Here is a 27,224-nt window from a genome sequence, read left to right as displayed (position 1 = left end):
ATTAGCAAAAGAATTATAACTTAAATAAACATTACATATGTGTCTTACATAATAATATAAGCATAAATTTAACATTTTTAGATTATTTTATATTGCACATTATTACGGTAAATTTATGAACTAAGCACCGCCACAGAGGACTAAATTAGGATAAAAGATATTTAATTTTAGAAACCTCATATGAAGTATAATTAAATCTTAATTATCCGAATTATATTTTATTTCTATCTTTATTTGTATATTATTTATTTGTTATATTATTGCACCACTAAGCAGCAATACTTAGCGCGATGGATTTGTTTCCTTGCGTAGGTACTGAAGATAAAGCCCAGTGGACATTAGACTGGGATTTTAGAGTCCGGATCTGTAAAGTGTCCAAGGTTGTTACCTCATCAGCAATGCATGTAGATAGGGCTCATATAGATCATAATAATGTATTCTGTACATTTTAAATATTTCTTATAATGTAATGTAAATTATAAAAATGTAATTAATATTTATGTGATGTAAATTAATAAATTAGCTAGTTCATATGTAATTAATTTGTATATCATGTAAACTATGAATTTATGTAATTAGTTGGTAAATCATGTATATTAATGAAATTTGATAATTTTCATATTTGAATTGAGCATGAATGGATTTGAATACAGAATTGAAATACATATATGATACTTGAAATGATGAGACGATTAAGGTGAAGATGAATTGAAATTATTGTTGAAATTTTCAAACAGGTAAATAATTAAATACGCCAAATGTTAATAAAATAGGGGAAACTTCGTCAGTTTCTCCTTAGAAAGATAATTGATTTTGAAATATAATGAGTTTAAAATTATTAAAGAGATAAAGCAAGATAAGATAGGGTGCTTTGGCACCGAATGTGACATGTCTTGCTCGACTACACTGTGGACTGGTGAGGAGTGTCACATTTAACCTGCTTTTGTTCTTCGTAGGTCTACTGCTATTAATTTTACATTTTATATTGTTAAATACAATTCCTAGCTCTCTGCATGTGTAGAGATATATCAATTAGTTTGGGACTGTAATATTTATCAATTTGGGATTGTAACTTATAAGATTTATGTATGTGTAATTGTGTGGTTAGATATTTATGATGGATGAAAGAGCTGAGCTCTAATTGATTTTATTTTGGGATTGTAATTGATTGACGGGTGAGCTGAGCTCTCCGAATATATTTTCATTGAGATTACAGATACGGTGAGTTAATAACTCCCCGTTGAATAGTCTATTTTATGGTTGGACTATGTCCGGTTAGTCACTTGAAATTAGGCTTAATATGGGCTTATGGTTAGGCTAGAGTTTAGTTAGGCTTACTACGAACTTCGAGGGTTTTATGCTGACCCAAGTCCTAGTACCGATCCAGCCCATGGGATCGGGTCGTGACAAGGCGTATTGAATCAAAGTTTTGTAAAATTAGCACAATAAATTCTCAATGAATAAAAGTACTTTTATTAGGTTAAATTGTAGTAAGTGGGGCCTTTTATAGGTGTTTTTCATATCCAAAAATGTCTGTTAGAGGTGTGTTTAATGGCTCTTTAAATTTCAAAAAATTAGTCTTTAGTTCATTGAAAGTTGTGCAGCAGAGTTATGTCAAGTCAAAGTATAAAATAATTAACTAAAATTTTTACAGGTTAACTAGTTTTGTAAAATAAAAAATTTAATCGACAGAACTAGTTAACTAATTTAGCTACTATCTGACTTGAATTTTGAAAATTTGAGTCTTTAAAGGAAAGTTGTAATAATATTAACCATTCAAAAACCTAAGGAATGATGTAGAAACACTTTCTAAACACTTAAATCTAAAAACAAAATTGATTTTAAGTCTTAAATGGCATAATCTCTCTAATCTTGTACAATTGACCTAAGAACTTAATTTCTATGCTATTTCTTCATGGACTTTAATTCATCTTGTGTTATATAAGATGCTAATCTCATTTTAGATCAGCCATTTCAATAGAATAGTCCTACCATCAATGTATTTGCACATCATGACCTATAAGATCACTTCAAATATTATGCACAAAGGGGTTAAAGTATATTTCATTAAGTTTTGCTGTAATCAAAATCAAGCTCATTTTAACTTATAGGGCCTATATATATATATATATATATATATATATATATATATATATATATGTATATATATATATATATATATATATATATATATATATATATATATATATATATATATATATAATTTAGAGTAATTATAACAATATTTATTAAGAATTTAATAATAAATTAAAAACTAATTCTTTATTCAAATTTGTAGCCTTTTATTAATACATGTAAATACACACTAATTAATTATAGATATTTAAATTATTTCTTTTTTTTTTAACTAAATGACCAAAAAAAATCCTTTATAGGTTCTTTCCAATTTAAGTAAATTTCTTAATTTTATCAATTTGATGTAAATCTTTTGTATTAGTTTCAATATAAATAATGAAGTTAACTAAAATAGTTGAATCTATTAATTGACAATAATAATTTAAATCTTCTTACTAATTATAGTTAATCCTTTTAATTTTATTAATTTATTAAATAATTTTAATATTTTCTATTAATGAAAATTTTGTAATAATTAAATAATATATTTAATATTATTATTTTAATTTTTAAATTTCTTTCAATTATATATATCCGACTAATTAAGCTAATAAAATTAAATTAATGTGAAAATTTAAAAATTAAATTGATAAAATTAAAAAATTTGACTAAATTTGAAAAAATTTAGAAGTGTTTATTTTTAAAAAATTGTCTAACTTTTTTTTTTTAAATTTCAACACTTACATTATTAAGTTTTAATGGTAAATTTTTTTAAATAAGGGTTTTTTTTTTTTTAAATAAGTGTATAAATAAATTTATTATATATTCGATCGAGAATATTATACTTTTTATATTCTCTTCAAAGCAATCAATCACACTATATTAAATATAAATATACCAGTATATTAAAATGAAAGTGGCGAGTTTCAAATTAAAAACTTTTAGACTAAATGATTTTTTCTTACCATTTAAATCAACCATTTGAAGGCCTAAGGAGAAGTTGATTGCTAATATATTGATGATTAAAAATTAGTTAATAATTGATCAATGTCATGGAACATGTTTAGTGGGTTAGTTTATGGTGATGCGGTGCATGTACATGCCATATGATAATGTCGGTGACTTCCAATCACATTTAAGCACATAGATGTTTCAATTCAACACAACTAAATGGACCAAAGTAGAGGTATTTTCTGTGGTTGATAATCACCTGAGCATGTGAATCAAATCATTTATATAAAGATGTAAAAAGTACTTATCGTGTATCTTAATATTTTAATAAATAAATTTTATTATATATTTTATATTTTAAATTGATGATAAATTATATTGACATAAAATTTCCTTTTAACTTTTAGCAAAGGAAACTAGTGATGATGTAGTAGACTAGGGCGGGCCATTTGTGTTATGTGTTGTTTTATTAGGTTGTCTCATCTTCACAAGAATGATACAAGCTACTTTGATAATAATAATTATTATAATTCTTAAATTAAATATTTATTTTCATATTAATATTTATATAAAATCAATTAAGATATATATAATTAATATATGAATATAAATATAAATATTTAATTCAATAGTTATTAAACTTATTTTCATGTGAAGTTAATTTTTATTTAGTCGTACTCAAATTTAAATACAATATAACTATTAATTATATGATAAAATTTTAAAATTAACACGATTTATTTATTAAATTAAATTACAAAATTCGATTTATATTGATACTACAACTACCAAAATGATATTTATAGGTAGGGGTGTGCAAACGGTCGGTTCGGTTCTGAACCGAACCGAACCAATAAAACCGAAAATAAAAAATCAAAAATTTTAAAAACCGAACTGATTGATAAGAGAAAATCGAACCGAATCGAACCGATAAATTTCGGTTCGGTTTGATTTTAAACCGATCAAATCGAAATTTATAAAATTTCATATTTTTAACATTAAATCTAAATAATAAAAACATAAAAACAAAAAAAATTAGAAATCAAAACTCAAAAATCTTTAGGTTCGGTTCGGTTTTTTGATTTCGATTCGATTCGATTCGGTTCGATTCAATTTGATTCGATTTTTTTTATTTCCTATATATATTAATAATTTCGGTTCGGTTCGGTTTTTTTAATTTTGTTATGAAAATAACCGAACCGAACCGATTAATCGAAATTATCAAAATTATAAACCAAACCAAATCGATTAAATTTTAAAATCGAACCGATTGAACCGAATTAATCGGTTCGGTTCGGTTTTTCGGTTTAAACCGAAAACTGTACACCCCTATTTATAGGCGAGTATCTGGCAGTGGTGTCCAAAGTTGAGTTGGATTCGAGCTAATATGCATCATTCGGACATTCTCCTTTAAGACACTTGGATAAAGGATACTCGCCTGGGATGTAACATATCCCTAGTTACTCAAATAATCTACAAAGAGATAAAGATTGGAGATAATGGCCAAGATTAAAATGGACTCTCAAGTAATGTGGATTCCAAGTCGAACCTGATACTATATCCTAATCACAATAAGAATATACACTAAAACTTATATAAAGGCCATCAGGTATATATATTAATAATTTTTTAATTTTAATTCATTCATAATTCAATTTTTAATATTAATTTAAGCATTGAAGTGATGATTAACTAATTTAATTGATATTCTTTATTATTGCTTGGCAGATCCACGATTTATAATCTATACCCATAAAAGAGGTGAATAACATTGGGTGTAACTCTTTTAATAAACAAAATTAGATGGATCATGTTAATTCTATTCATTAATAAATTAATATAATTAACATAAAAAAAACTATTAGTTTGCAAGAGAGTTGCACATACATTTATAAGCATGCAATTATACATACTCTTTTTTAAATAAGTGAGGTAGGAATTTATTCTACTCCTACATCTTATTTTAAATTTGTCTTTTTAATTTTATTACTAAAAAAATAAATTTTTATTTTTAAACACTAACAATATTTAAAAAGTATTTAAAATCATTATATAATTTTGTAGTTATTTAAATAAAAAATTTACAAAATCAAATCAAATAAAGTTTTATATACTATTAAAGTAATATAAAATCTAATTTATTAAATTTATATATACTTGATTGAATTATTTTATTTTTTTAACTGAAAACTGAATTAATTAATTTTTAAAATCAAATTGAATTTAAAAAATTCAATTAAACTAAGTTTGTTTATTCACTTCATTGATTTTTTTTAAGAATAAATTATTATTTAGTCTTTATAATTTAATAAAATTAATTATTTTATTCATGTATTTTAAAAAATACACTATTAGTTCTTGTATTTGACTTCCGTTAAATTGTCTAGTGCTTTGTCAATTTTTATCTTAGTTAATATTGATTAATCTATTATTTAGTCTATTTATTTCAATAAAACCAATTAGTTAGTCATTATATGTTAGAAAAATATATAAATTAGTCCTTATAATTAAATTCAATTAACTATTTAATTTATAATTATTTTTTTATACCTAAAATACCTTAATTACCTCTCCCTTATTTATTTTTTATCATCCCTTATTTCTCTATTTATGTTTTTATTTCTCTACACCACACTGTTTTTTCGTCATTTTCTTTTTGTTTTTATTTTTCTATAAAAATAACAAAAACTATTGACATAAAAAAGTTAGTTTATTTTCTTAAATTTCTAAATAATCAATGTTTTCAAGTGAAAAAAAAAATTAAAAATAATATCTAAAGAATTAAAAATTAAAAAGAAAATTGATTTCAAATTTAATATTTACATAATAAAATTTTTATTTTTATCAAAAAATATATTTTTCAAAAAATATATATCAATTAATTAGTTTAACTAAAATAAAAAGACTAAATAATAATATTTTTAAAAATATAAGAATTAATTAATTAATTTTTTAAAAATAGAATAATTAAATGATAATTTAAAAAGCGTGAATAATTAAAAATTTAATAAAAAAATAGTTTAGGTGAAAATAAAATATATACATTAAATATTATATTTTTTAAAATATATAAATTAAATAATTAATTTTATTAAAATATAAAAATTAAATAAAATTTTCTTAATGCACATATTAAAATGCCTAAAAGATGTGGCACGGGACCGCGCCTATAAGGACGCCGTGAAAAGCGAAAGAGCAAGTGACACTACGTGGCAAAATCCATGTGGAATTCCACCGAGCTTGTAACGGCCCTTTTCACGCCATTACAGCAAACTTTTCGAAGTCGCGTCGGGAAAATGCTATTTGTTCGTTAAAATTGCATACATATTTGCGTGTAGTTATTATAAATTTTATTTTATATAATAATTATTTTGATAATTTTAAATTAAATATTTATATTTTAAATAATTTTATATAAATATTTAATTTATAAATTATTAAATTTATTTTTATATAAAATAAAGTTTATATTAATTAAATAAATCTATGTATCTATATTGCTAGCAAATAAATTTTTTAAAAAAATTAAGCATCACTTTGATTTTTTTTTTTTCAGCCATAGGATCACTTCCAATTTGATTTGTTAAAATTGCAATCACTAAGTTGAAAAATAACGAAAAAAAAAAGAAGTAAAAAGTGGAAAGGATTCATCCTCTTATTTGGAAAGGAAAAACAAATAAATAAAATTATATGTTATCTCTCTATAATTAATTATTTGTTTTTTAATCTTTATTATTAATAGTGAAAAATCATTAATATAGGAAAAATAGAATTTAAATAAAAATTAATTAACTTGATTTTGATTAAAAGTTTTAAAAGAAATAACATGGTGAAGATAAAAAGATAATTATTTAGTGTTTGTATTAATTAAATTTATTTTTCATATTTAAAAAATAATAATTTTTTATAAGTATTTATGAAAATGGACACTTTACCTCCTTCACGGTTAAGGGATAAAAGTATTACACCAAAATTAACAAATGCAAATTCCACTGCCAATGCAGCCTCGTTTTGCTGAGCTTTTGAAAGGTTATTCAAGCATTGCAAGAGCAAAATTGATGGCATCATCGTGGACCAGCAGGGTTCTTTCTAGCAAAACCATTTGCCACCCGCGTCTCCTCCTCCCTGAGTTGCATTAGCTGCAGGTAGCATTTCAAAATGACCCTTCTTATAGATAATAGTTACTCTGAAACAAATTTAAAAATTATTTATGTCGAGATGCAGAACAAAATAAATGACAGTTAGCCATAGCTCAAGCGTAAATCAACAGGTCGTACAGTTGTCTAACATCGAGGAATTCCAATTTCACAAGCATTAACTCTAGCAACAAATCGAAGAGAACACAGTGATTCACCAACTGAATGAAGTGGGTTATGGTAAAATATTGAAAACATCAGGGCTTTTCAATCCCCACCTAGACAAGGCTGTTCACATAAGCAATCAAAATTAGAAAACAACCAAATAAATAGAGAAATCAAAGAAAAAAAAGAAAAAATACAAGTATCATTTAGGAGACAACTAACCTCATTCAGCCATATATTCTTAATGTGAAAACAAAATGGCATATTGATGACTGCTTATTCATTTGTGCCTTTCGTACAAACCTGGAAAACATAGCACCAATTAATTCATAATTGGACTAATTAAACCTGTGGATTCAACCATGTCTACGTGAGGGAATCATTGCCGAGACCAAAGACGAGGAAGTTGCAAGGAGCGAGAGCCTTGAGGACGTCGAAGGCAACAGAGTTTTCGCCCAATGATTGCTCTGGGACGATTCTTGAGGTGGCGTAATGAACGATGGCTTAGTGCTGGATCGTCGTGGAATCACAGGTTACGGAGTTCGCTAATGAGCAAATTTAGTATAACTTGCAAGCAGTGTTACTAAATTCGGTTAGATGTTGATCAGTGGTTGAACTAACGAGTTAATAATTCAATTAGTGAGTTATTAAAAATTAATTAAATATAATAAATATTAACATAGATAAATAAATAAATATAATTAATTATGTTTCAATAATTAAAAATGAAAATTTCAATATTTATTAAATTTTATTTATATAAATTTTAATAATATTTTTAAATTTTATGTAAAAAGTATTTAATTTAAATATTTATAAAATATTATTTATATGCTAGAAAATAAATAAAAATATTATTTTATAAAATTTATTATTTTATTATAAAATAAAAAATATATATAAATTAATAAATATATATTTTCAAATTTAATTTAATAAATTATAATTTATTAGTATAATTAATTAATTTAATCCGAATTTAATAACATTGCTTGCAAGAGCTAGATCAAAGCTTTGCATAGTAATGATGACGGTGAGAGTTGGAGGAAACATGAGCATGTGACTAACGTTGGGTTTAATTTGGCCAATAATTTAAGTATAGGCCTTTTGCCTTTTTTATGAGTACAAAGTGTATTGGGGTTTTCAGTCCCAATCTAACATTTTCGTTCTTGGGTTGTAGGGATGTAATGAGCCCATTATCATTTTCATGGGAAACTCACGTAGGATGTTATTTCTAATTCAGTGCGACTCCTTTATCTATTATGACATCCCAAAGCATCTGAGCTAAATCCCTTTTATGTGTAACATACTCAATTCCTAGTAATTAATAAATTATTTCTTAATTCAAAATTGCTTACCCAAATTATCTCAATTATCAGGTATAAACGTGTATACAATTTTTTAAATATCTGATTTAATTAAGCTCTAACAAGAAAAATAATATATAATTAAATTTGTAATGAATTTGAATTTAATGAATGATACTTTTGTCAGGTTCAAATTTTATTTTATAACATATATTGTCTTTGTTATTTGAACATTTGCATTTCTGGTCATCACAATGATGATATTTATTAATTAATAAAATTTTAGGCCTGATTTAGTTGAGAATAAAATTTATTGAAAATGTAAAAAGCTCTCCTATTTGGTATACATTGTTAAACAAATTTTTTGAAAAGTTGGCTGTTTTATTTCTCTTATATATATATATATATATATATATATATATATATATATATATATATATATATATATATATATATAATATGCTTATAAAATGACTTTATAAGTTACACTGCCCTAATGAAGTGGAATGCAATTTATTATTTTGTCCTTTAACTTGCTACACTTCAATTATATTATGAATATTATTACCTTCTTTAATTTAATAGTAAATTTACAAAATTTAATTTGGATATCAACAACCTTGACTGCCTCCAACCTTTGGCATGATCAAGGTTAACTTTGATGCAACAGAAAATTCAAAGAAGAATTTATGGTCTATAGCTGCGGTTGCTGGGGATTCTAGAGGCAGTCTCAATGGTTAGTCATGCAAACGCATTACAATTATTTTTTACACCCTCAATCTTAAAGATATGGCTTGTAGGAAGCCATTTTGCTCGTCAAACATGAAGGATTTTGATATGTCATTCTTGAAAAAGACTTCTAAATTGTTATCAATCGTCTTAAGGTTGCCTCTATTCCTCAAAACATTCATGGCATTGTTCAGAATATCATTCATTTTGCTTTGAGTTTAATGTAACTCTTTATCAATTTGTTAAGCCATATGTAAGTTTCAAAAGTTTTGTTGGACGAGTCATCCCTTTTTAATTCTTTAGCTTAACATTATTTTATAACCTTTGTCTTATTTTAACGCTTTCAATGATATTCTCATATTTAAAAAAAAATTAAGAGAAAATTTACAAAAATTAATTTATATATTAAACATATTTATATTATACTTTTCAGAAAATAAAAATTTTAAAAGTGTATTTTCTAAAAAGCATACCTCCCAATACAAGGAATTTTATAGCATTTTGAACCAAACAAACAAACCTTAGTTCTTAATTATAAATTTTAAAATTTTTAACTATGGTTTAATTTTGACGTAGTAAATTATAATATAATTTGAACTATCATCTAGTTTTTAAGAATTTAAAACATAATTAATAAAAAAATTAAAATACAATATTTTACTTTATTTTATTCATTTAAAATTTTATTTTTTTTTACTGATGAAGATATATTGAGATCGATTGAAGTGTATTTTGCGACAAATTTTAACAATTTTTTATAATTATAATAATACGCTTTAAATTAAATTTTAACTATATATTATGGAATTCTTAATTAACTTATTTAGTTTTTCTCCAAAAAAAAATTGAGTTTATTTATGGGCTTGACCTAATTAGTCTAATTGGGTTTAAGTTACAAGAATTGGGCCTAGTTAATTGATATATTAGGGTAAAATACATTATATTTAATATTATTTTAATTTATAATTAAAAATATAGAAAACAAATCATGTTAATTTATAATTTGTAGAAAGAACTAGTTAACAATTAAACCCTAAACATAAAAAATATAATAATTAAAAAATAAAATAAAATTTATTTTAAAATAATTTATTTACATTATCTTTAGTTTTCAAAATATTTATTTTTATTTGCAAAAAAAAAAATAATAATTCTTATATTAGCAGACAAGGAGAGCCCACCCAGCCCAATCGTTGTGATGACACATTTTTGACGTTGTCCGTACGCCACGTGCCATTCAAAATCATGAAATTTCAAATATGTGCGCCCGTCTCAACTCTCTAAAAACCCTATTACCCCGCGTCCGATCAACGCTTCAAAAATCCAAATTATAGTATCCGGCTCTCTCTCTCTGCCCTCAATTTTTCTTTCTTTTTTACTTCATTTTCTCTCTCTAGAAAAAAAATCAAATACGGATCCACCGCCTTCGATCCGAACCCTGAAACCCTATTCCCTTCTCTCTAGATTTTGTTCTTATCTACACAAACTATGCCAATGAGGAAGGGAGCCAAGAGGAAGAGAGTCCAGAAAGACAAAGAAGATGAAGCAAAAGCTTCTTCTTCTTCTCAAGAAAATCACAAGCAGGAATCCACCAAAGCTCCTACGCGAGCTAAAAGCGTTAAGGCCTCTAAACCCCAACCTGAGCCTGAATACTTCGAGGATAAGCGAAACTTGGTATAATATTTGGCTTTGCATTCTTTGTTTTTGATTCTCTGCATTCTTTGTTTAATTTTGGTTGTTTGTTTATTTGAAGTTTTTGTTTGATTACTCTGCGTTTTGTTTGGGTTTGTGTTTTGTGTGTTTTGAGAGGATTGTGGACAAGTTTATGACATGTTATTTTTATAGGTTTCTGTTTGATTACCGAGAAAAAAAAATGATAAAATCCTTGTAGAATCTTTTCTATTTTTTTTATTCGTTTAATTGCATTGGTAGTAGAATATGGAAAGTTAGCCTAGGTTAAGGTAAATAGCTGCAGTTGTTTGAGTTGAGTAGGTGGTTTTGCTCTATGAGGTCTTCAACTATTTTTCGAATTCAATAATCTTGAATCATTATGGTTTAGAGCTTTAAGCACGTATTATTTGTAATTTGAAGCCTTGCTTTCCGGTTTTACTGAGCAATGGTGTGGTTAAGGACACCTGTTTTTAAGCATAGAGGTATTGTGGAAGTATTTCATTTATTTTTGGACTAGGAATTGCCTGTCTAGTTTGGCTATTCTGCATTTTTTTTGGTTCATCTAATTTAAGTGGCTGTTTTTGTAGTTGGGAAAAAAATGGGCAGTATTGTTTCTGTGACTAACAGAATTTTTCGAATTGTGTTTTGTAGGAAGATCTATGGAAGGAAGCATTTCCTGTTGGGACAGAGGTTAGATTGGAATTTATGATTTTCTCATGCTCAATTATATGACAATTTTTTTCCTTTTCTTTTTAATGCTGTAATGCTGCTTATGTGCTATCATATGTTTGTACAGTGGGATCAATTGGATTCAGTGTATCAATTCAACTGGAATTTTTCCAACTTGGAAGTGAGTCACAGAGTCAATTGTTTTCTCATTTGACCTTTTTCCCATTCACTACTATTTGGTAAGTAGTGGTTTGGATTGATAGATAGAATTATTATTCTGCTTGGTCAGGATGCATTTGAAGAGGGAGGCATTCTACATGGAAAGAAAGTTTATCTATTTGGTTGTACAGAGCGTAAGTAACTTTCTAACTTGAATTCTGCAATTTATATGTTGTAAAGATTTTTCTTCTGCCACCTTATACAGTTTTTGTTTTCTCCATAGTTGCCAGACTACTAAATTGCCGCACATCTCCTTTCTAGATTGCCTGCACACACTTCTTCCAATGCCCCTCAACCCACCGACCAGAACCCATACATGCCCTTCCTGTTCTTTCTTTCTTGTCGTTTTCATTCTTCATTTAAATTTATTTACGTTTTTGCAGCTCAATTGGTCCCTTACAAGGATGAACAGAAAGTAATTTGCATACCTGCAGTTGTGGCCGTAAGTTCATTGAGCCCTTTTTTATGCCCCTGTAAGCCTGGAACCAAATTTGAATAGGAATTTGCTGATTTTCAATGTATCTGCTTCTTTCAATAAAGTTTGTTTAGGTTGGGACTTTATCAAAATTAAATACTTACTGATGCTTTATGGCTGTTGTCTCTATAGTTCCTTTCTTGTTTAAAAAGAGTTGGGGGCATGTTCACTTGTAGAAAAATAGGGTGTTTTCTAGAAAATGTTTTCCAAGAATGAAAAATAGAGTATAGTGCTCAAATGTAAAAATTTTCCAAATAGAAAACCGAAAATTAGCCTTCCAATTTTCTAAAATTATATTCACTTCTAGAAAACAACTTTATGATGTTTCACCTGTTTTCCATTGTAAAATAATTGCTGTTTCCCAAGTAGAGAACACTGAGATCTCTGTATTTTCTGATTCTACGACATTCTTTTGCTGGGTTCAAAGCCCAACTTTGTTACTTTTTTTTTTCTCTATTCATTCTTGCTATATTTTTCAATATTAACTCATTTTTTTGTTGGGCCATTTCATATACATTCTAAGACTTTGTTATTTTTTTAATTTTCTTTGTTTTAATATTCATTGTTTGCTTATTTTTCACTTTTTTATTTAATATTGAATTTATTATTTTTAAATAAAAATTAGTTAGTCATGAAAACATAATGACAAAAATTAATAACTTATTTATAAATTAAATGACAATATCCCTTTAATTTTATTTGATGTTCTATTTGTAAAACAAGAAATTTTCAACTCCCTAACTATACAAAACAATTTTAATAAAAACATATTTTTCTAGTCTATATATCTATATTAGAAAATGATTTTGTTGTTCATTTAATGTTTTATAAGTTTTCCACAGAAAAAGGAAATGGGAATTTTCTATGAAAATTTAAAATGGAAAGTGGAGAGTTGTTTTCTACACTATCATTTCTTTCTGAACTTTTTTTTTCCCTGTTTTTTTCCAGATTATGTCTCCCTTCCCTCCTTCTGATAAGATTGGAATTAACTCAGTTCAGAGGGAGTCTGAAGAAATAGTTCCCATGAAACAAATGAAAATGGATTGGGTTCCATATATTCCTCTGGAGAATAGGTATCTAAATATTTTATGGATTTCATGGAATGTTATCTATTCAAGTTTTTATTTTGTCCTACAGATTTTTGTCATGTGTTTATGTAATCTAATCCTTCTACAGAGAGAGTCAGGTTGACAGACTGAAGTCTCAAATTTTTATTTTGAGCTGCACTCAGAGACGGTACTGCCCTCTCTCTATCTCCCTCTTGCACCCTCCATTTTTTCTTACTCCTTTAAAATTTATTTTAATTTTGGATGTTCAAATATGCCAAATCGGTTCAATATTTTGTTAAATTGGCAATTTATATTCTTATTTTATTTTTGTATTTACTAAACTTATTTCTACTTCCGTAAGTTTCTTAAGCTGTATATATGGAGCACATTTTGATAGTTTCAGTTAAAAAGTTGGTGTTTAGTTTTCATATCCGTGATACCAAAGACATGAACAGTTATGAAGGGATGGATGGAAGTCCCAAAGGTTCTTAAGGGGGCTTTTGAAGGATTCAAGAGGTGCAAAACAAGTACTAAAAGAATAGATAGTGATGCGTCCCACATCGATTCTGCAAGGAGGTCTTAGGTGTTATATATATGAGTTTGCAAACCTCCCCTTGTGAGCTAGTTTTTAAAGCGGAGTTAGGCAGGTTCATATCATTTGGTATCAGAGCTTTACTCTGTATGGGTTGGTGGGCCATGTACAAAGGTTCCCTGACGTTATTCGGGAGAGGTCGGGGTGAACGAGTCATGACCCCGGTTACTTCACGAGGACGTTCAATCTAAAGGGGTTGGGAATGATGCGTCCCACATCGATTCTGCAGGGAGGTCTTAGGTGTTATATATATGAGTTTGCAAACCTTTCCTTGTGAGCTAGCTTTTGAAAGCGGAGTTAGGCAGGTTCATATCAGATAATTTCAGGGTTAGGGATTATCAAATGTATGACTGAGAGTTAAAATAAGATGAGCAAAGTTAGATTTTATTTTATGATAGGATGTGTGCACAGTGCACCATAAATTGCATCCTAAGTGGTGTTTGGATAAAATCTCCAGGGAATTTGATGCAAACTCCTTTAAAGTGTCGTATGAATATATATGACATCTCTTGTCCCTGAGAATTAAAATTTAAAATAAGATGAGCAAAGTTATTTTTTGTTTTATGATAGGATGCGTGCACCATAAATTGTATCCTAAGTGGTGTTTGGATAAAATCTCCAAGGAATTTGTTGTTGTTGACATGGGGTATGGTTTGACTTTTAAATATTGTTTGAAGAGAAAATTAAGTAAGAAATTTGAATAGAACCGTATTAAGGGAAAGATTAAAAGAAAAAGTCACACTTAGAATTTATTATGCATCACATTTAAGGTTGCATTAATTTCTTGGCGAGTGGTACAATACCATCACAATTGCGAGAGACCAAAGTCTGTTTTAACTCTTTTTGTCTATTAGAAACCAGTTGCTAATGTCCATTGACAATGATGCTATGATGTGCGCATGTGTGTTTGAAATTTGCTCTTTTTATGTCTACTTACGCACATGGTTTACTTGCAGGTCTGCTTTGAGACTTTTGAAGATAGACCGTGTTAAGAAATATGAGTACTGTCTGCCTTGTGAGTTTTAAGCAATTTTCAACTGTTCACATTGTTGCGTTTCACATAGTCCTTTTTGTAGATTAAAATGTCATGAGAAGGAAGAATGGAAGGAAAAAATCTATATAAATTATCATTTGTGACATTTATGGGTCAGAAACATAAACTCGTATGAACCAAGTTTGATTGTTAAGGCAAAGAATGATGCAAGCGTATTTTTTATCCCTTAGCATTTAATAACATGTTTTTGCCTTTGCAAGTTGAGTCATATAAGTTTAATGACATACTTGTGTTCTTTTGATAGATTTCTATCACCCTTTTAAGGAAGATGAGCTTGAACAAAGCACTGAAGTTCAGATAATTTTTCCAGCAGAACCAAAGCCGGTATGCAACAGAGAGTTGGGAACCTAGATCTTTGAGTTTGATGGCTGCTTTTTGACTGAGCTTGGTTACTGCACACTTCTATAAGTTGAATTTTATTTCTTGCCCCATGTAGGTTTTCTGTGAATTTGATTGGGAGCTAGATGAGCTCGAGGTACAAGATTAATTTTCTGATTTTGTCTTAGTTTAACTTGAATGGATTCTATTGAGTCAACTACGTGTCTATTTGGCATTACTTTTGAAGGCTTGAAACTGTTTTTTGAATAAAATCACTATTTTAGACGTTGTTTAAAAAAACAGTTTGGAAAAGTTATTTTGTTATTTTAGTGATCTTATGACTAAAACTTATTAAATTTAATTTTAAATTATTTTTTAATACTCTCTAAGCAGTATATCTGAAAAAGTGATTTTCTTAACAGTAATTCCAATAGTAATGCCAAACAGGCCTTACAATGTTACTTGATGTTATGGAAGAGTTGACTCTAGTAAATGGCTTTGATATACATTGAACTATACCCACCATTCAGTTTTGTGGAATCTTTAGTCATTGGATGCTCTTTTACGTTGGTGAAGGGAATGCTGTAAAACAATGTATCTTTATGGAAAATTCTGCCAAGTTCTAACTTCTCAAATGAATTGTTCAACGGAGGGATCTTGAGTATTTTTGGGGAAATATGTTCTACCCTCCCATTGCACAATTCTGTTAAAGTTGCTTCCTAATCACTTTACAGCTTCCTAGAGAAAAGGAAAAAGAAAAACCATTATTTTGTGCTAAAATTATTTATCAATCCACAGGAGTTTACTGATAATCTAATCAAGGAGGAGGAATTATCTGAAGATCAAAAAGATGCATTCAAGGTAAAATTCTTTGAATATATTCAAATAACTTGTAGGTTTCTCTTATTTTTAAATCGTTAATATTTGAGCCAAATAATTCTTTTCTTTCTTAGGAGTTTGTCAAAGAGAAAGTTCGAGAAGCAAAGAAAGCTAACCGAGAGGTATTAAGCAAATGATGGATGTATGTTGTTTCTAGGGACGGATCGAGAAATTTTTATTACTAGGGGCATTATATATATATATATATATATATATATATATATATATATATATATGTATATCAGTTAATAATGAAATAAGACACAAGATATATAGTAGTATTTATATATTTTGCATGTGAATTGCACATATTTATATTTTTGGTCCACTATCGGCCCTTGAAAAAAATTAGGTATAGGCAAAATATATAAGTAAATTTATACCATTTCTCTTTTTTTTTGTTTTTGATCCATGCGTGTGTGTGTGTGTGTGTATGAAATAATTTGACACGTAAGAGATTTAGATTTGATTTTAATATAATTTATTTTAGCAAAAAATGTCTTATTATTTACGTAATTATATGTGTATGTATTTATTTATGAATGAATATTAATTCATAAATATATTAGATGACTCATTTATAAAAGATTTAAAATAATATTTTTTATAAAGTATTTTAAATTTACACTCATTAAATTTTCTCTACACTTATATATGTATATATAATCTAATTTTCTGGCTCTTCATCAAACTCAAAATTATTATAATTCAATTTTAATATATGAACAATATAACTTTTAAGAGAATAAGTGGATAATATTAAGTAGGAAAATAATTATTAAAGCATTCATATAAGTTTGGAAGAAAATATATATCTTTAAAAGCGGGGACACTCAAATTATTATATAAAATTTTTAAATATATTCAAAAGACAATTGCCCCTTCCCTAGACCTGTCCCTGGTTGTTTCTTTGTTTTGTTCAGGAGTTTGTGATATGGTAATTAGCTTTGTAGTAATCTTTTTATGCAGGCGAGGGAATCCAGGAAAAAGGCCTTGGCAGAAATGAGTGAGGAAACCAAAAAAGCATATGAAAATATGAGGTTTTACAAGTTTTATCCTGTGGAAACCCCAGATACTCCTGACATATCAAAAGTAAAGGTGAGATGTTGGAAATTACTGCACAATGCACTTCAAGGGGTTACAGTTTCTTATAGGAAGTATTTTTGTGCAAGCATGGTTATCAAATTTAATTAATTTGTCTTTATGACTGGAATTTTTCTTGTTGGTAACCTTTTGTTGCATCCTTAGAGAGCCTGTCAAAAGTCTTGAGTACTGATTTGTCATTATATCTCTAAATCGTGAAGATAATCTAGTTATCATTCTGATGACTTTCTAGGTTTCAGATTGTGAAAAGAAGACATAGGTATATGATGGCTGCTTCAAGTTGTTTATTATTATTATTATTATTTGCACTTTTTGTCCATCTTTACATACATATTCCTGAATGCGTTTGCCAAATGCTAACTCCTCTTCAATGATTGAAAGCAATTTTCTTTCTTGATGAAATTTTGCAAATGTCTGTCCTTTCTGTATGTTGTTGTTATTTTGTATTTCTATCCATCGAAATGCCCACAGGTGTCATATCTCCATTAACCAAGATCACTTTGGGTTGGTGAATAATGTGATGGGATTCATGAGAAATTCGAAGAAAGGTGTTTGCTTTTAGAATATTCAAACTATCAGGCCATAAGAAGCTTAGATATGAACAAGGAGTCAAATATTGCAATCAAAATATCCCTAAAATTTAGGCACTCTAGTTTTCTTGGTTATTAAATGAACTAGTGTTAAATTCAAAATGATTAGAATTTCTATGTAAAAATGGGTTGTCAGGCGGCTAGGGACGTTCCAAAATGGCAAGGTGGACAGGAAAATTTGGGACTTGGGGGTATATACTATATAGTCATTTTTCAAAATGTTTTCTTGGGTAAAATTACTATGAAGTCTCTATAGTTTGTTAAAATTAATTAGTCCCTTTTTTTTAAACCCCAATTAAAATGTCCTTGTATTTTGTAAAATGAAACTCTTTAGTCTTTTAGTTAAAGAAAATGTTAGTAAACTTGTTTTAACTTTGAATATTTATACTGTTTAGTTTATGAAATTTTAACTATCCATAGTATTTAGTCTCTCTAATCAAGGTTGAAACAGGTTAACTAATGTTTTCTTTGACTGAAATCTAAGAAAAGGAATAAAGAGTTTGATTTTTCAAAATACTGGACAATTTAATTGGGTTTAAAAAGAATAGGAACTAAGTAGTTAATTTTAACAAATTACAAGGACTTGATAGTAATTTACCCCTTTTTTTTTCATTTATGGGACTGAGGGTATATGATATTAATGGAATTCATTAGTCAATCTGGGTAGAATGCTTGCATACCTTTCAGAAAGAGATTATTTGCTAATTTGTATTTTGTCTTGCAGGCTCCATTCATAAACAGGTATTACGGCAAGGCTCATGAGGTTTTCTGATTACAATCGAGTAGGAGCAGCATTGACAGAGAATGCTGTAAAAGTTTGCTTTAGCTGCCAAAAGGTTGAATTTGAAGATTTTGTTTACTTCGAAGTTGGGAGGCATACCTCTGGTGCCCTATGATACATTTCTTTCATCAAAGCTTTAGGTATCATAGTCAAAAGGTGTAAACTCTTAGTATCAGAATTTTTAGATATAGACAATTGGAGGTGGCCATCGCTATAGGAAGCATTTTGTAAGATACAATGTTGAGGCTTTTGATAATTTCAGTGTCTGGTTGAGCTGCAGGTGGTGAAATTTCCCTGTCTTGCTCGAGTTTATCTTGATTTCCCTTGTATCTCTCTCAAATCTTTTGTTCTCATACCATGTTATTACTTCTTGTATGACCAAAAGTAATACTTGAGAGAAGGTGAATAATGGATTTAGTTTATTTTTTAAGAATTCTGTATTGTGCTTTTCCATGGGTTTCGTTTACTTTTTTAGTTTATTTTTTTAGAATTCTGTGTTGTGCTTTTCCATGGATTTACAGGTGCAGCAAGCACATGGTCTCCCAAATAAGTAGCCAAAGCAATCCATTTCCTCCCAACGAGTCCACACAGAATTTGGCAGCAAAACAACAGACAGTTCCTAAAAGAGACGGGATAAATGTTACAGGCATTGTCTGACTTGGGGATGCTGATCGTCGAAGAAGCAAATAAGCAACTGACAGAATTATTATCAGGCCAAACAGCATTCTGCTCACAACCTGAAGGTGTCAACCTGAAGACGAATGATACCGTAGAGAATGCCACCCCGAGTTGAAGGACGAAATTGGCTTTGGGAGCCACCGTGATTTGAAATCCTGAATCAGATTAAATAAACATGAATTTTGTAGGCATCTTGCATGACTAGAAAAAAAGCTGGAGAAATATAGCCAAGAAAATCCATCTGCTTGCAAAGGTGTTGAGTGACAAATCTTTGACATCACATCACATGACTAGATGTTGAATGGAAATTATAAAAGAAGAAAATTAAAAGCATATATTAATTATAGAGCATAAATTAAGGGTATGCATTCTCTTTCAGGTTTCTTGTCATAATTGGCCTCGGGGTACCTTTTTATTACAAATTTAACTTGAGGACCCTATCCGACAAATGAGTCAAACCACACGGTAGTAAATTGTAATTTCCCCTGGAAAGAAAGAATCCAAAAATGGTTTTTAAGTTAATGGACTGAATAAATACAAACAGCTGCCTACATAATTATCGAGAAGCTTGGCATACAATACACATATCACATACAGAAGTCACAGACAACCAGTTGCAGCAAGACGTCTTTTCGGTTTTGCAATCTGTGGACTCAATCATCTGTAATAAAGAGAGAATTGGTGGCAAGTTTCAAGAAATGATCTTTCCATTCACCAGGACCAGCGAAAGGCAAAAGACCACAGCTCAATGGCAGAAACAAGAGCACTACAGTATAGAAAAGAATTCGCCGGAACCAGTATGGACATATCGCATTGGATTTTATCCCATCGGAGATGGTGACAGGCCCATGAAGTACATAGAACAATGTCGATGTAAAGACATTTGAGAAGAAGTGCAGCAAGCACAAAGTCTCCCAATATAGTAGCCAATGCAATCCACTTCCTCCCAATGTGTCCACACAAAATTTACCAGCAAAACCACAGACTGCTCCTAAAAGCAACAGGATGAATGTTACTGGCATCGTCTGACGTGACATTGCTGATCGTTGAAGAAGCAAATAAGCAACTGCCAGAATTATTAACATGCCAAACAGCATTCGGCTTACAACCTGAACATGACACCGGAGAGTATGCAGCCCAGAGTTGAAAGACGAAAATGGCCTTGGGAACCACCGTGATTTGGACTCCTGAATCAGATAAAAGAAACATGAATTTTGTAGTTATCTTGTGTGACTAAAACAAAAGCTGAAGATATATCAGCCAAGAAAATCCATCTGATAGCAAAGGTGTGACATGAAAATTCTTTGACATCACATAAATCAAGTAGATGTTGAAGATAGCAAATCCTGTTTTGAGCCATTAAAACAAACCAAAACAAAATTTCATTATGCTCTTGGCTATGACGCACAATATATTTTGAACTGGCAAGAGAATGAAAGCCCAATAAAATCAAGCTTCAACCTTAAAATCAAGGCTCTCTCCAGAGGTACAAGGTGGGGATTCATTCTACATATCTAATTAATTTTATCAAACATTTAAAGCAATATCTGTTATCTTTACACACTGCATAAGGCCAAAGGACAATATATTGTACTCTTCACAGTTTCTCTGCAGAATCTCTGCAGTTCCAGAGAAAATAGTATCACAAAGATAACATATAAATTCAGATAACTAGATCAACAATACTGATGATCACGTGAATTGAAGAAACAACCAATTGAAGCTACCAAGAAGATATGACCCTTACCTCAACTGAAGGATTACAGGATGCAGTAGCATCAGTGATCCTTTGGTATGAAAAGACATATGCACCATATAAAAGGCAGGCAGACATGAGGAACAAACCGGCAACAAGGCAATCTATGCAAGTCTTAAGCAGTTCAGCATGCTTTGTATCTTCTACTTGGTTCTTGAATTTTTCAGCTTTAAAGGATGCCTTTGACACGCCCATTGCTAATTTTGATCTTTCAAGATGATTTGAATCAAAGCTAAGAGCCAGCTGTGCCTCTTTTAACTCCAATTTTTTCATTGTAAGACCAATCTCCAATGTCTTCAGGTCATTAGAACGCGCTTCCTCCATGACCAATTTCTCAATAGTGCTGCGATGGTTGATTACAGAACCTAATGAACTTGGAACACAAATCTGTTGGTTTAATTGTACATTCAAGGGAAGTTCCTGGTTCAAGCAAGGAACGCTCTCTTCTGCATCTTCAGCCACATGCACTTGATTTTGGGCTGAGATGGAAGGCAACTCAGTTTCTGATTGATAATCCTTGATGCCAGAGCTACCACAATCAACCCCATTTTCAAGAGTCAAGTGTGAAGCCCAGCTTTCTACATTCAGGTGGCTTGAGTGATATGCTTCCTTGTTGATGGATGCTTCATTAATCAATCTAAGGGTCCTCAATGTACTCCCAAATGATTTCTCAAAGTTCCTGGCAAAAAATTCAAATTTATCACCGACGACCTGTTGCGACATATGGAGCAAACGAGGAGACCATAAATATAACATTAGCATTTGGGGTTTGTCTGATGATGATAGAACAAATGAAGAAACTTAACTAGAAAAACCAGTCCATGAATGAGTCAATGTTTAACTTTAAATTTAAACTTTAAAGTATGGCTTACATTAGCTAAAGATTCTCTGACAGCTAAAGCACAAATCTGCAAATGAACAGACAAATAATATATTGTTAATACCCAATATTTCAATATTCAGTAAAGTTAAACCAATTGAACAAATATTGCAGATAAACTGACAAAGCACAAAGCTGTGACCACCTTTCTGGGGGCTTTGCCTCTCTATTTGTCAGATTGACTTGGATGTTTTGGTATGAAAAGTTTACAAGCCAAATAATTTCAGTAATCTCATATCATTGTCCTTTATATAAGAACTAAATGAGAAAGAGCCCAACGGAGTTTTCAACAGTAAATGTGTTTTTTTTTTTCCACATTCCAAACAAAGAATTGTGAATGGATCAAAAGCCATGGTCAATAACTTCCATAGGTTCATTTCTCGATCCATCATTTGTCTTGTAAAGGGATAAAAAGTATGCACCTTTGAAAGATAATCAACGGACATCTTTTCACCTGCCACATCTTTCCTCTCAAGAACCTGAAATCGTGAACCAACCATGCACAAATATCAGCCATTGGATACTAAACAGAATCCAAGGAAAGCATGATATATTATTATTATTATTATTATTATTATTATTATCTACCAGGATAAAAATATAGTATTGGCCAGTATCAGGTAGTCCTGAGCAGCTAGAAAAAACACGGTTCTACTAAATGTATAATGGACAGTCTAAGCAACATTCCAAACCAATATTTCAGTCAATTGTTAGATATATATACCTTTCACAAGCACTGCACATATTTTCATGACCTAAACTTGTACGCAACTCGTTTCACTTCCAAAAGCTTCAGGACCATTTACTCACCATTTATCAGTTGTGGGGATCCCAATTACAGAAGGCAGCAATTGATCACCAGATTCATTACACAACACATTATACAAACCAAGTTTATAGCGTTTCTTTGAATTTGGTGCTCCATTTCAGTTACCAAATAAACTTGAAGAAAATGAAATGAACAAGCAATCATTATGGAAAACTTCAATGCAAAATATCCAACACATTCCAATTTCAACAAATCAATTAAAATAAGAAATTAGCACAAAAAGGGAAGAACCATTAACAACCCCTTATCAAAAACCAAAACTTTCATCCCCAACAAAGACCGTCATAAGAAAAAGACAAAATCTTTTAACAACTACCAATCCAGAGAAAGGCACCAAAACGTTACAGCAAACATCAAGATACAAAATTTACCAAAAATCAACTCCAATAACTTAAAACACAACATAATCTGTGCATATTATACCAAAAACTGAAAGTTTCAACGAACCTGAGCAACAATAGCAGCAAAAGACATTCCAAGAGGGAGAGCAACGGCATTCAAATCACCTTCCCTGAAGCGGTCACCACGCCGAACTGGAGCGATCACCACCTTAGGGTTCTTGCGTTTATAAGCAATGCGCGTACTTCTGTGCTTAGAAGGAAGAGCCGCCGAACAAAAAGAAGAAGAGGACATCATAACAACGTCTTCATCGGCTTTTTTCTTCTTCTTCTCCCTCTTCTTCTTCTTCTCCTTCTCCTTGTAACGTGTCATAATTAGGTTTCCGTTTTCAAACGGTTCTGAGAACGGAAGACTCTCCACCGTCGGATTTGAATTGGCGGTGGTGTTGGATTCTTGGGCAGGCGGAGCAGAAGAAGAAAGGCTCTCCATAGAAGAGAGGGAGGGAGACCAGGGAGCAACCGATTACATAGACAGTACCAGGATATGTAAAATCCGATCTTTCACTGAATAAACATAAAACCACAATAAATATTTAATATAGGTAATGTAAAACCCGACATTTGACAACCGATTCTAAGTCAGGCCCAGTACACCATTCACACTTAAATTTTATAAAATATATATATATATAAAACCTTAAATTTTTAAAGGACAATGTGATAAAAAAAAAATTTAAAAGACAAACATCAACTCAACCCTAAATTAAGATATTCTTAAAACCTTACGTGGCAATAATATGTAATTTGTTATTTAAGATTCAAATGATCAAAAGTGAGCACTTTTCAATTTGAGTTAAATAAATTAAATAAATTATTTTAATTTAATAATTTAATTTAATTTTATTTAATTTTAAAAATTATTAAAAAATTGATAAAATTGAATTGAGTTAAAATATTTTATTAATTTTTAAATTATTTTATTTTTATATAAAATTTATGAATTATACATATTTATATATATATAAATTATTGAATTTTATTGATTAACGGTTATTAGATTCAAATTAAAGTCAAAATCATATTAAATTACTTAAAAATTAAATAAAAATAAAAAAGCATCAAAGTCCAAACACCTATCTGTTCGAACTCAATTGAATTAGGGTGATTTAGTTCGGTTCATTTTTTCATGTATTTTAGTTCAGTTTAATTTCTAAAATATAGTAATTCAGTTAATTTGATAGTTCAATTCGATTTGAATATAATGCTTAGCCTTACAAATGGTATCTTAATTTCACTTTTATAGGGATTAAGGTATATTATGAGACTTTTATTATGGGATGAAACGTTTTAAAAATTTAGTGTATTACAAGATTTTATTGATAAAGTTATGGGTGAATTTATGTATTCAACTTTCTAAATTATTTTTGTTACTATAGCACTGGTAGAATATGAATTTATTTATTTTTCATTAAAATTTAACGCATACAAAAAAAAAATTATTCTCTCTATTATCAGCTTTGACAATTTAATTTGTTTAAATTACACTTTAATAACTCAGAATCTATTTATTTAAAATTATTAATTCATGCAATAATGTATTTTTTTAATTTAATAAATAAAATATTATCATAAATAACTTAAAAATTAAAATTAGGTCCCTTTTTGACCTTTTAATCAGTTATTTAATTTATATCATAACAAAATTATAATATTTTTTTACATATTCATTATTTATTTATTTATTATAATCTTATTTTTTATATAATGAAATAAAAAATTTTTATGTATTAATTTGATTAATAAATCACCACATGATGTATTATTATTTTAAAAATCATATTTTTTAAATAAAAACAATGAACAAATAATGAGTTTTAATTTAATAAATATTAAAAAATTGTGAAATTTTAAACTTAAATTAAATTATAAAATGGTCATTTTTCTATAATATTTTGCTCATCATATTATATTTTTATATTTTCATTTTTTATGGAAATTCACCTTTTATTACTTGATATTTAAATATGAAATTAATTGTAGGCCAGCTTTAATAATTTATAAACTAATAATCATTGCCATTTTATAAAATTAAATTTATTTTTTAAATATTTATGACTTAATTTGAATATCATAATATTTAATTAAAGACTTGAATTAAATGAAAATACTGGCGGTGATATTATTCATAAATGAGACTAAAAATCCTTTGTAATTGCTTATCTTTAATTTAATTTTTATTATAATTAATAAGTTATGATAAATTAATATCATATTATGCTTAAAGAAAGAATCATGCTGTACTGGATTAAAAATTATAATTATAATTATGCTTAAAGAATCATATTTTTCAATGGGCATATGTGTTCTCTCTAATTTTTGTTGTTGGATGACGACTACAAAATTTATGATTTTTATTTTTAAAATTGTACGCATTAAGGATAATAAAATAGATAATAAGGGGTGAGCTTAAATCGACTAATTTTTTATAATTTTTATTTTATAGATGAATATTTTTTTTATTCTATACTGTTATTTAATAAAATTTTATCAATTGAATAATAATTTTTTCTGGCATCAATTTATGTTTTACTTATATATTTAATAAATATTTAATTTTGCATATTTTTAGTTTAAAATTAGAAATTAAAATAAAATAATATAAAAATTTAAGAATTAAAAATTATATTAAATTAAAATAAAAATTAATTTGTGAAAGTAAGAGAAGAAAATCAAAGCACATGGAAACACTACTTTTCACTGTTTTTTTTTTTTTTTTTTGAATTTAGGTGAAAAATAAAATATCTCAAAATGCTTTTTGAGTATTTTTCACATAAATTTTCATATTTTTTTTATATAAAATATGAGAATTCAACCGTTAATTTTAAATAGCAAATTGTCATATTTTCGATCTTATTTTCTAGAATATTAGGGATTCAAATTGCAACTTTTTTTCTTAATAATAATTAACAAAAATATAAGAATAAGATTAAAAATAATTTTCTATTTAATATACATGTTTTATCATTATTATTTAAAAACTGAAGTATTTAGATTTACCGTTTTGCTTTTGTCATGCATTTCTCATTTTTGTCCCTATCCATTGTTTCTTTCTCCTTTGGCATCTCTGGAAGAGCAGGAACAGCTTCCCTTGTTCGAGTCCATTACAATGGCTGTCAATCATCACGGTGATTTCCTGGCAGCCCAAGCGCAATTGCATGATCCTTCAGGGAATTCAAGTCACGATAGCGAGCCTAATGGAGTCACGAATTGGATTCCTCCTGGCAAGAATGTGGTGAAAATCATGGTTAATAAACAAAGGAATGCATGGCCAGTAGATGCCGTTGCTAGGGATCAACAAAGTTTTCCATGCAGTTGGCTTCGGGAGTCTAGCTTGTAGAGAAGCCTTGATCCTGGCCAAGGCCAAAGGTTTCAGGAATGTAACCATTGAAGGTGACTCTTGGATTGCCATCAATGCAGTTCGGGACGGACCAATCCCCTTGTCCATTCATACTTATCATCTCGGATATTCAGTTTTTCTGGAATGGTTTTGAAGCTATCACTTTCTCCTTTACTAAGAGAAACTGTAATCATGCAGCTCATGTTTTAGCATCTTGCGTGCTTTACGATCAATGATTTTTTCTGCATCAACTCTTTAAAGTAAGTATATTTTGTTTCTTCTGGTTTAGCATTGTAATTCTCCTTTTATATCTGTATAATTTTTTTTTCAAAAAATTATTAAATGTATCATATGCATGTACATGATATCTCATAATCACATGAAATTTACTCAATATAAAAAAATATATATTTTTTTATGTGAGAACGAAAATACTATTTTTATTTAATAATGAGCATTCTTTCTCTCTTCCTCGCTATTTTTTCTGTGTATCTCTCTCTCTTGTTTCTCTCTCTATCAGTTTGTTTGATTTTACAAATTCATCTATATTTTATTTTGATTTTAAAAATTAATTACTTTTA

General features: G+C 28.8%; 2 protein-coding genes and 1 long non-coding RNA gene across 5 annotated transcripts; 1 reads left to right on the top strand and 2 right to left on the bottom strand.

The window, feature by feature from the left end:
- Positions 1 to 7,041: 7,041 nt before the first annotated feature.
- LOC110642789 (uncharacterized) lies at positions 7,042 to 7,913 on the bottom strand. Of its 2 annotated transcripts, none has more exons than XR_009141279.1 (3): positions 7,551 to 7,913; positions 7,305 to 7,451; positions 7,042 to 7,166 (listed from the first exon to the last, which is right to left on the bottom strand). It is a non-coding gene; the product is annotated as an uncharacterized LOC110642789 (long non-coding RNA). The 2 variants fall into 2 exon arrangements; XR_002492511.2 differs by having other exon boundaries at positions 7,050 to 7,213; positions 7,551 to 7,912.
- Positions 7,914 to 10,659: 2,746 nt separating this feature from the next.
- On the top strand, positions 10,660 to 19,198 carry LOC131173193 (protein HEAT INTOLERANT 4-like). 2 transcript variants are annotated; one of them, XM_058135150.1, is made up of 14 exons: positions 10,660 to 11,038; positions 11,687 to 11,725; positions 11,832 to 11,885; positions 11,994 to 12,057; positions 12,307 to 12,365; positions 13,347 to 13,471; positions 13,575 to 13,634; positions 14,996 to 15,054; positions 15,338 to 15,417; positions 15,530 to 15,568; positions 16,210 to 16,272; positions 16,365 to 16,412; positions 17,260 to 17,388; positions 18,709 to 19,198. In XM_058135150.1, exons 1-14 carry the CDS (start codon positions 10,853 to 10,855, stop codon positions 18,754 to 18,756), a joined length of 1,053 nt encoding a protein of 350 aa, XP_057991133.1. In that variant the 5' UTR covers positions 10,660 to 10,852; the 3' UTR covers positions 18,757 to 19,198. The 2 variants fall into 2 exon arrangements, with proteins under 2 accessions (XP_057991133.1, XP_057991140.1); XM_058135157.1 differs by lacking the exon at positions 15,530 to 15,568 and having other exon boundaries at positions 10,686 to 11,038.
- Positions 19,199 to 19,780: 582 nt separating this feature from the next.
- LOC131173188 (protein CPR-5-like) lies at positions 19,781 to 23,859 on the bottom strand. The gene is made up of 5 exons (XM_058135144.1): positions 23,356 to 23,859; positions 22,502 to 22,558; positions 22,072 to 22,107; positions 21,191 to 21,910; positions 19,781 to 20,630 (listed from the first exon to the last, which is right to left on the bottom strand). Exons 1-5 carry the CDS (start codon positions 23,734 to 23,736, stop codon positions 20,097 to 20,099), a joined length of 1,728 nt encoding a protein of 575 aa, XP_057991127.1. The 5' UTR covers positions 23,737 to 23,859; the 3' UTR covers positions 19,781 to 20,096.
- Positions 23,860 to 27,224: the final 3,365 nt, after the last annotated feature.

Source organism: Hevea brasiliensis, chromosome 2, assembly GCF_030052815.1.
Source record: "Hevea brasiliensis isolate MT/VB/25A 57/8 chromosome 2, ASM3005281v1, whole genome shotgun sequence".
NCBI lineage: Eukaryota > Viridiplantae > Streptophyta > Magnoliopsida > Malpighiales > Euphorbiaceae > Hevea > Hevea brasiliensis.
The sequence above is the reverse complement of the archived record's forward strand: the minus strand, read 5'-3'. Positions and strand labels throughout refer to the sequence as shown.

What these genes read in the sequence shown, in the direction of transcription:
- LOC131173193 (XM_058135150.1), top strand. Translation starts at nt 10,853, where the DNA reads ATGCCAATGAGGAAGGGAGCCAAGAGGAAGAGAGTCCAGAAAGACAAA. An exon ending in ATCAAAAAGATGCATTCAAG is followed by an intron (nt 16,273 to 16,364) that starts GTAAAATTCTTT and finishes TTTCTTTCTTAG; the next exon opens with GAGTTTGTCAAAGAGAAAGT. An exon ending in CAAAGAAAGCTAACCGAGAG is followed by an intron (nt 16,413 to 17,259) that starts GTATTAAGCAAA and finishes CTTTTTATGCAG; the next exon opens with GCGAGGGAATCCAGGAAAAA.
- LOC131173188 (XM_058135144.1), bottom strand. Translation starts at nt 23,736, where the DNA reads ATGGAGAGCCTTTCTTCTTCTGCTCCGCCTGCCCAAGAATCCAACACC. An exon ending in TTGCTGCTATTGTTGCTCAG is followed by an intron (nt 22,559 to 23,355) that starts GTTCGTTGAAAC and finishes TCACGATTTCAG; the next exon opens with GTTCTTGAGAGGAAAGATGT. An exon ending in CCGTTGATTATCTTTCAAAG is followed by an intron (nt 22,108 to 22,501) that starts GTGCATACTTTT and finishes GTTCATTTGCAG; the next exon opens with ATTTGTGCTTTAGCTGTCAG.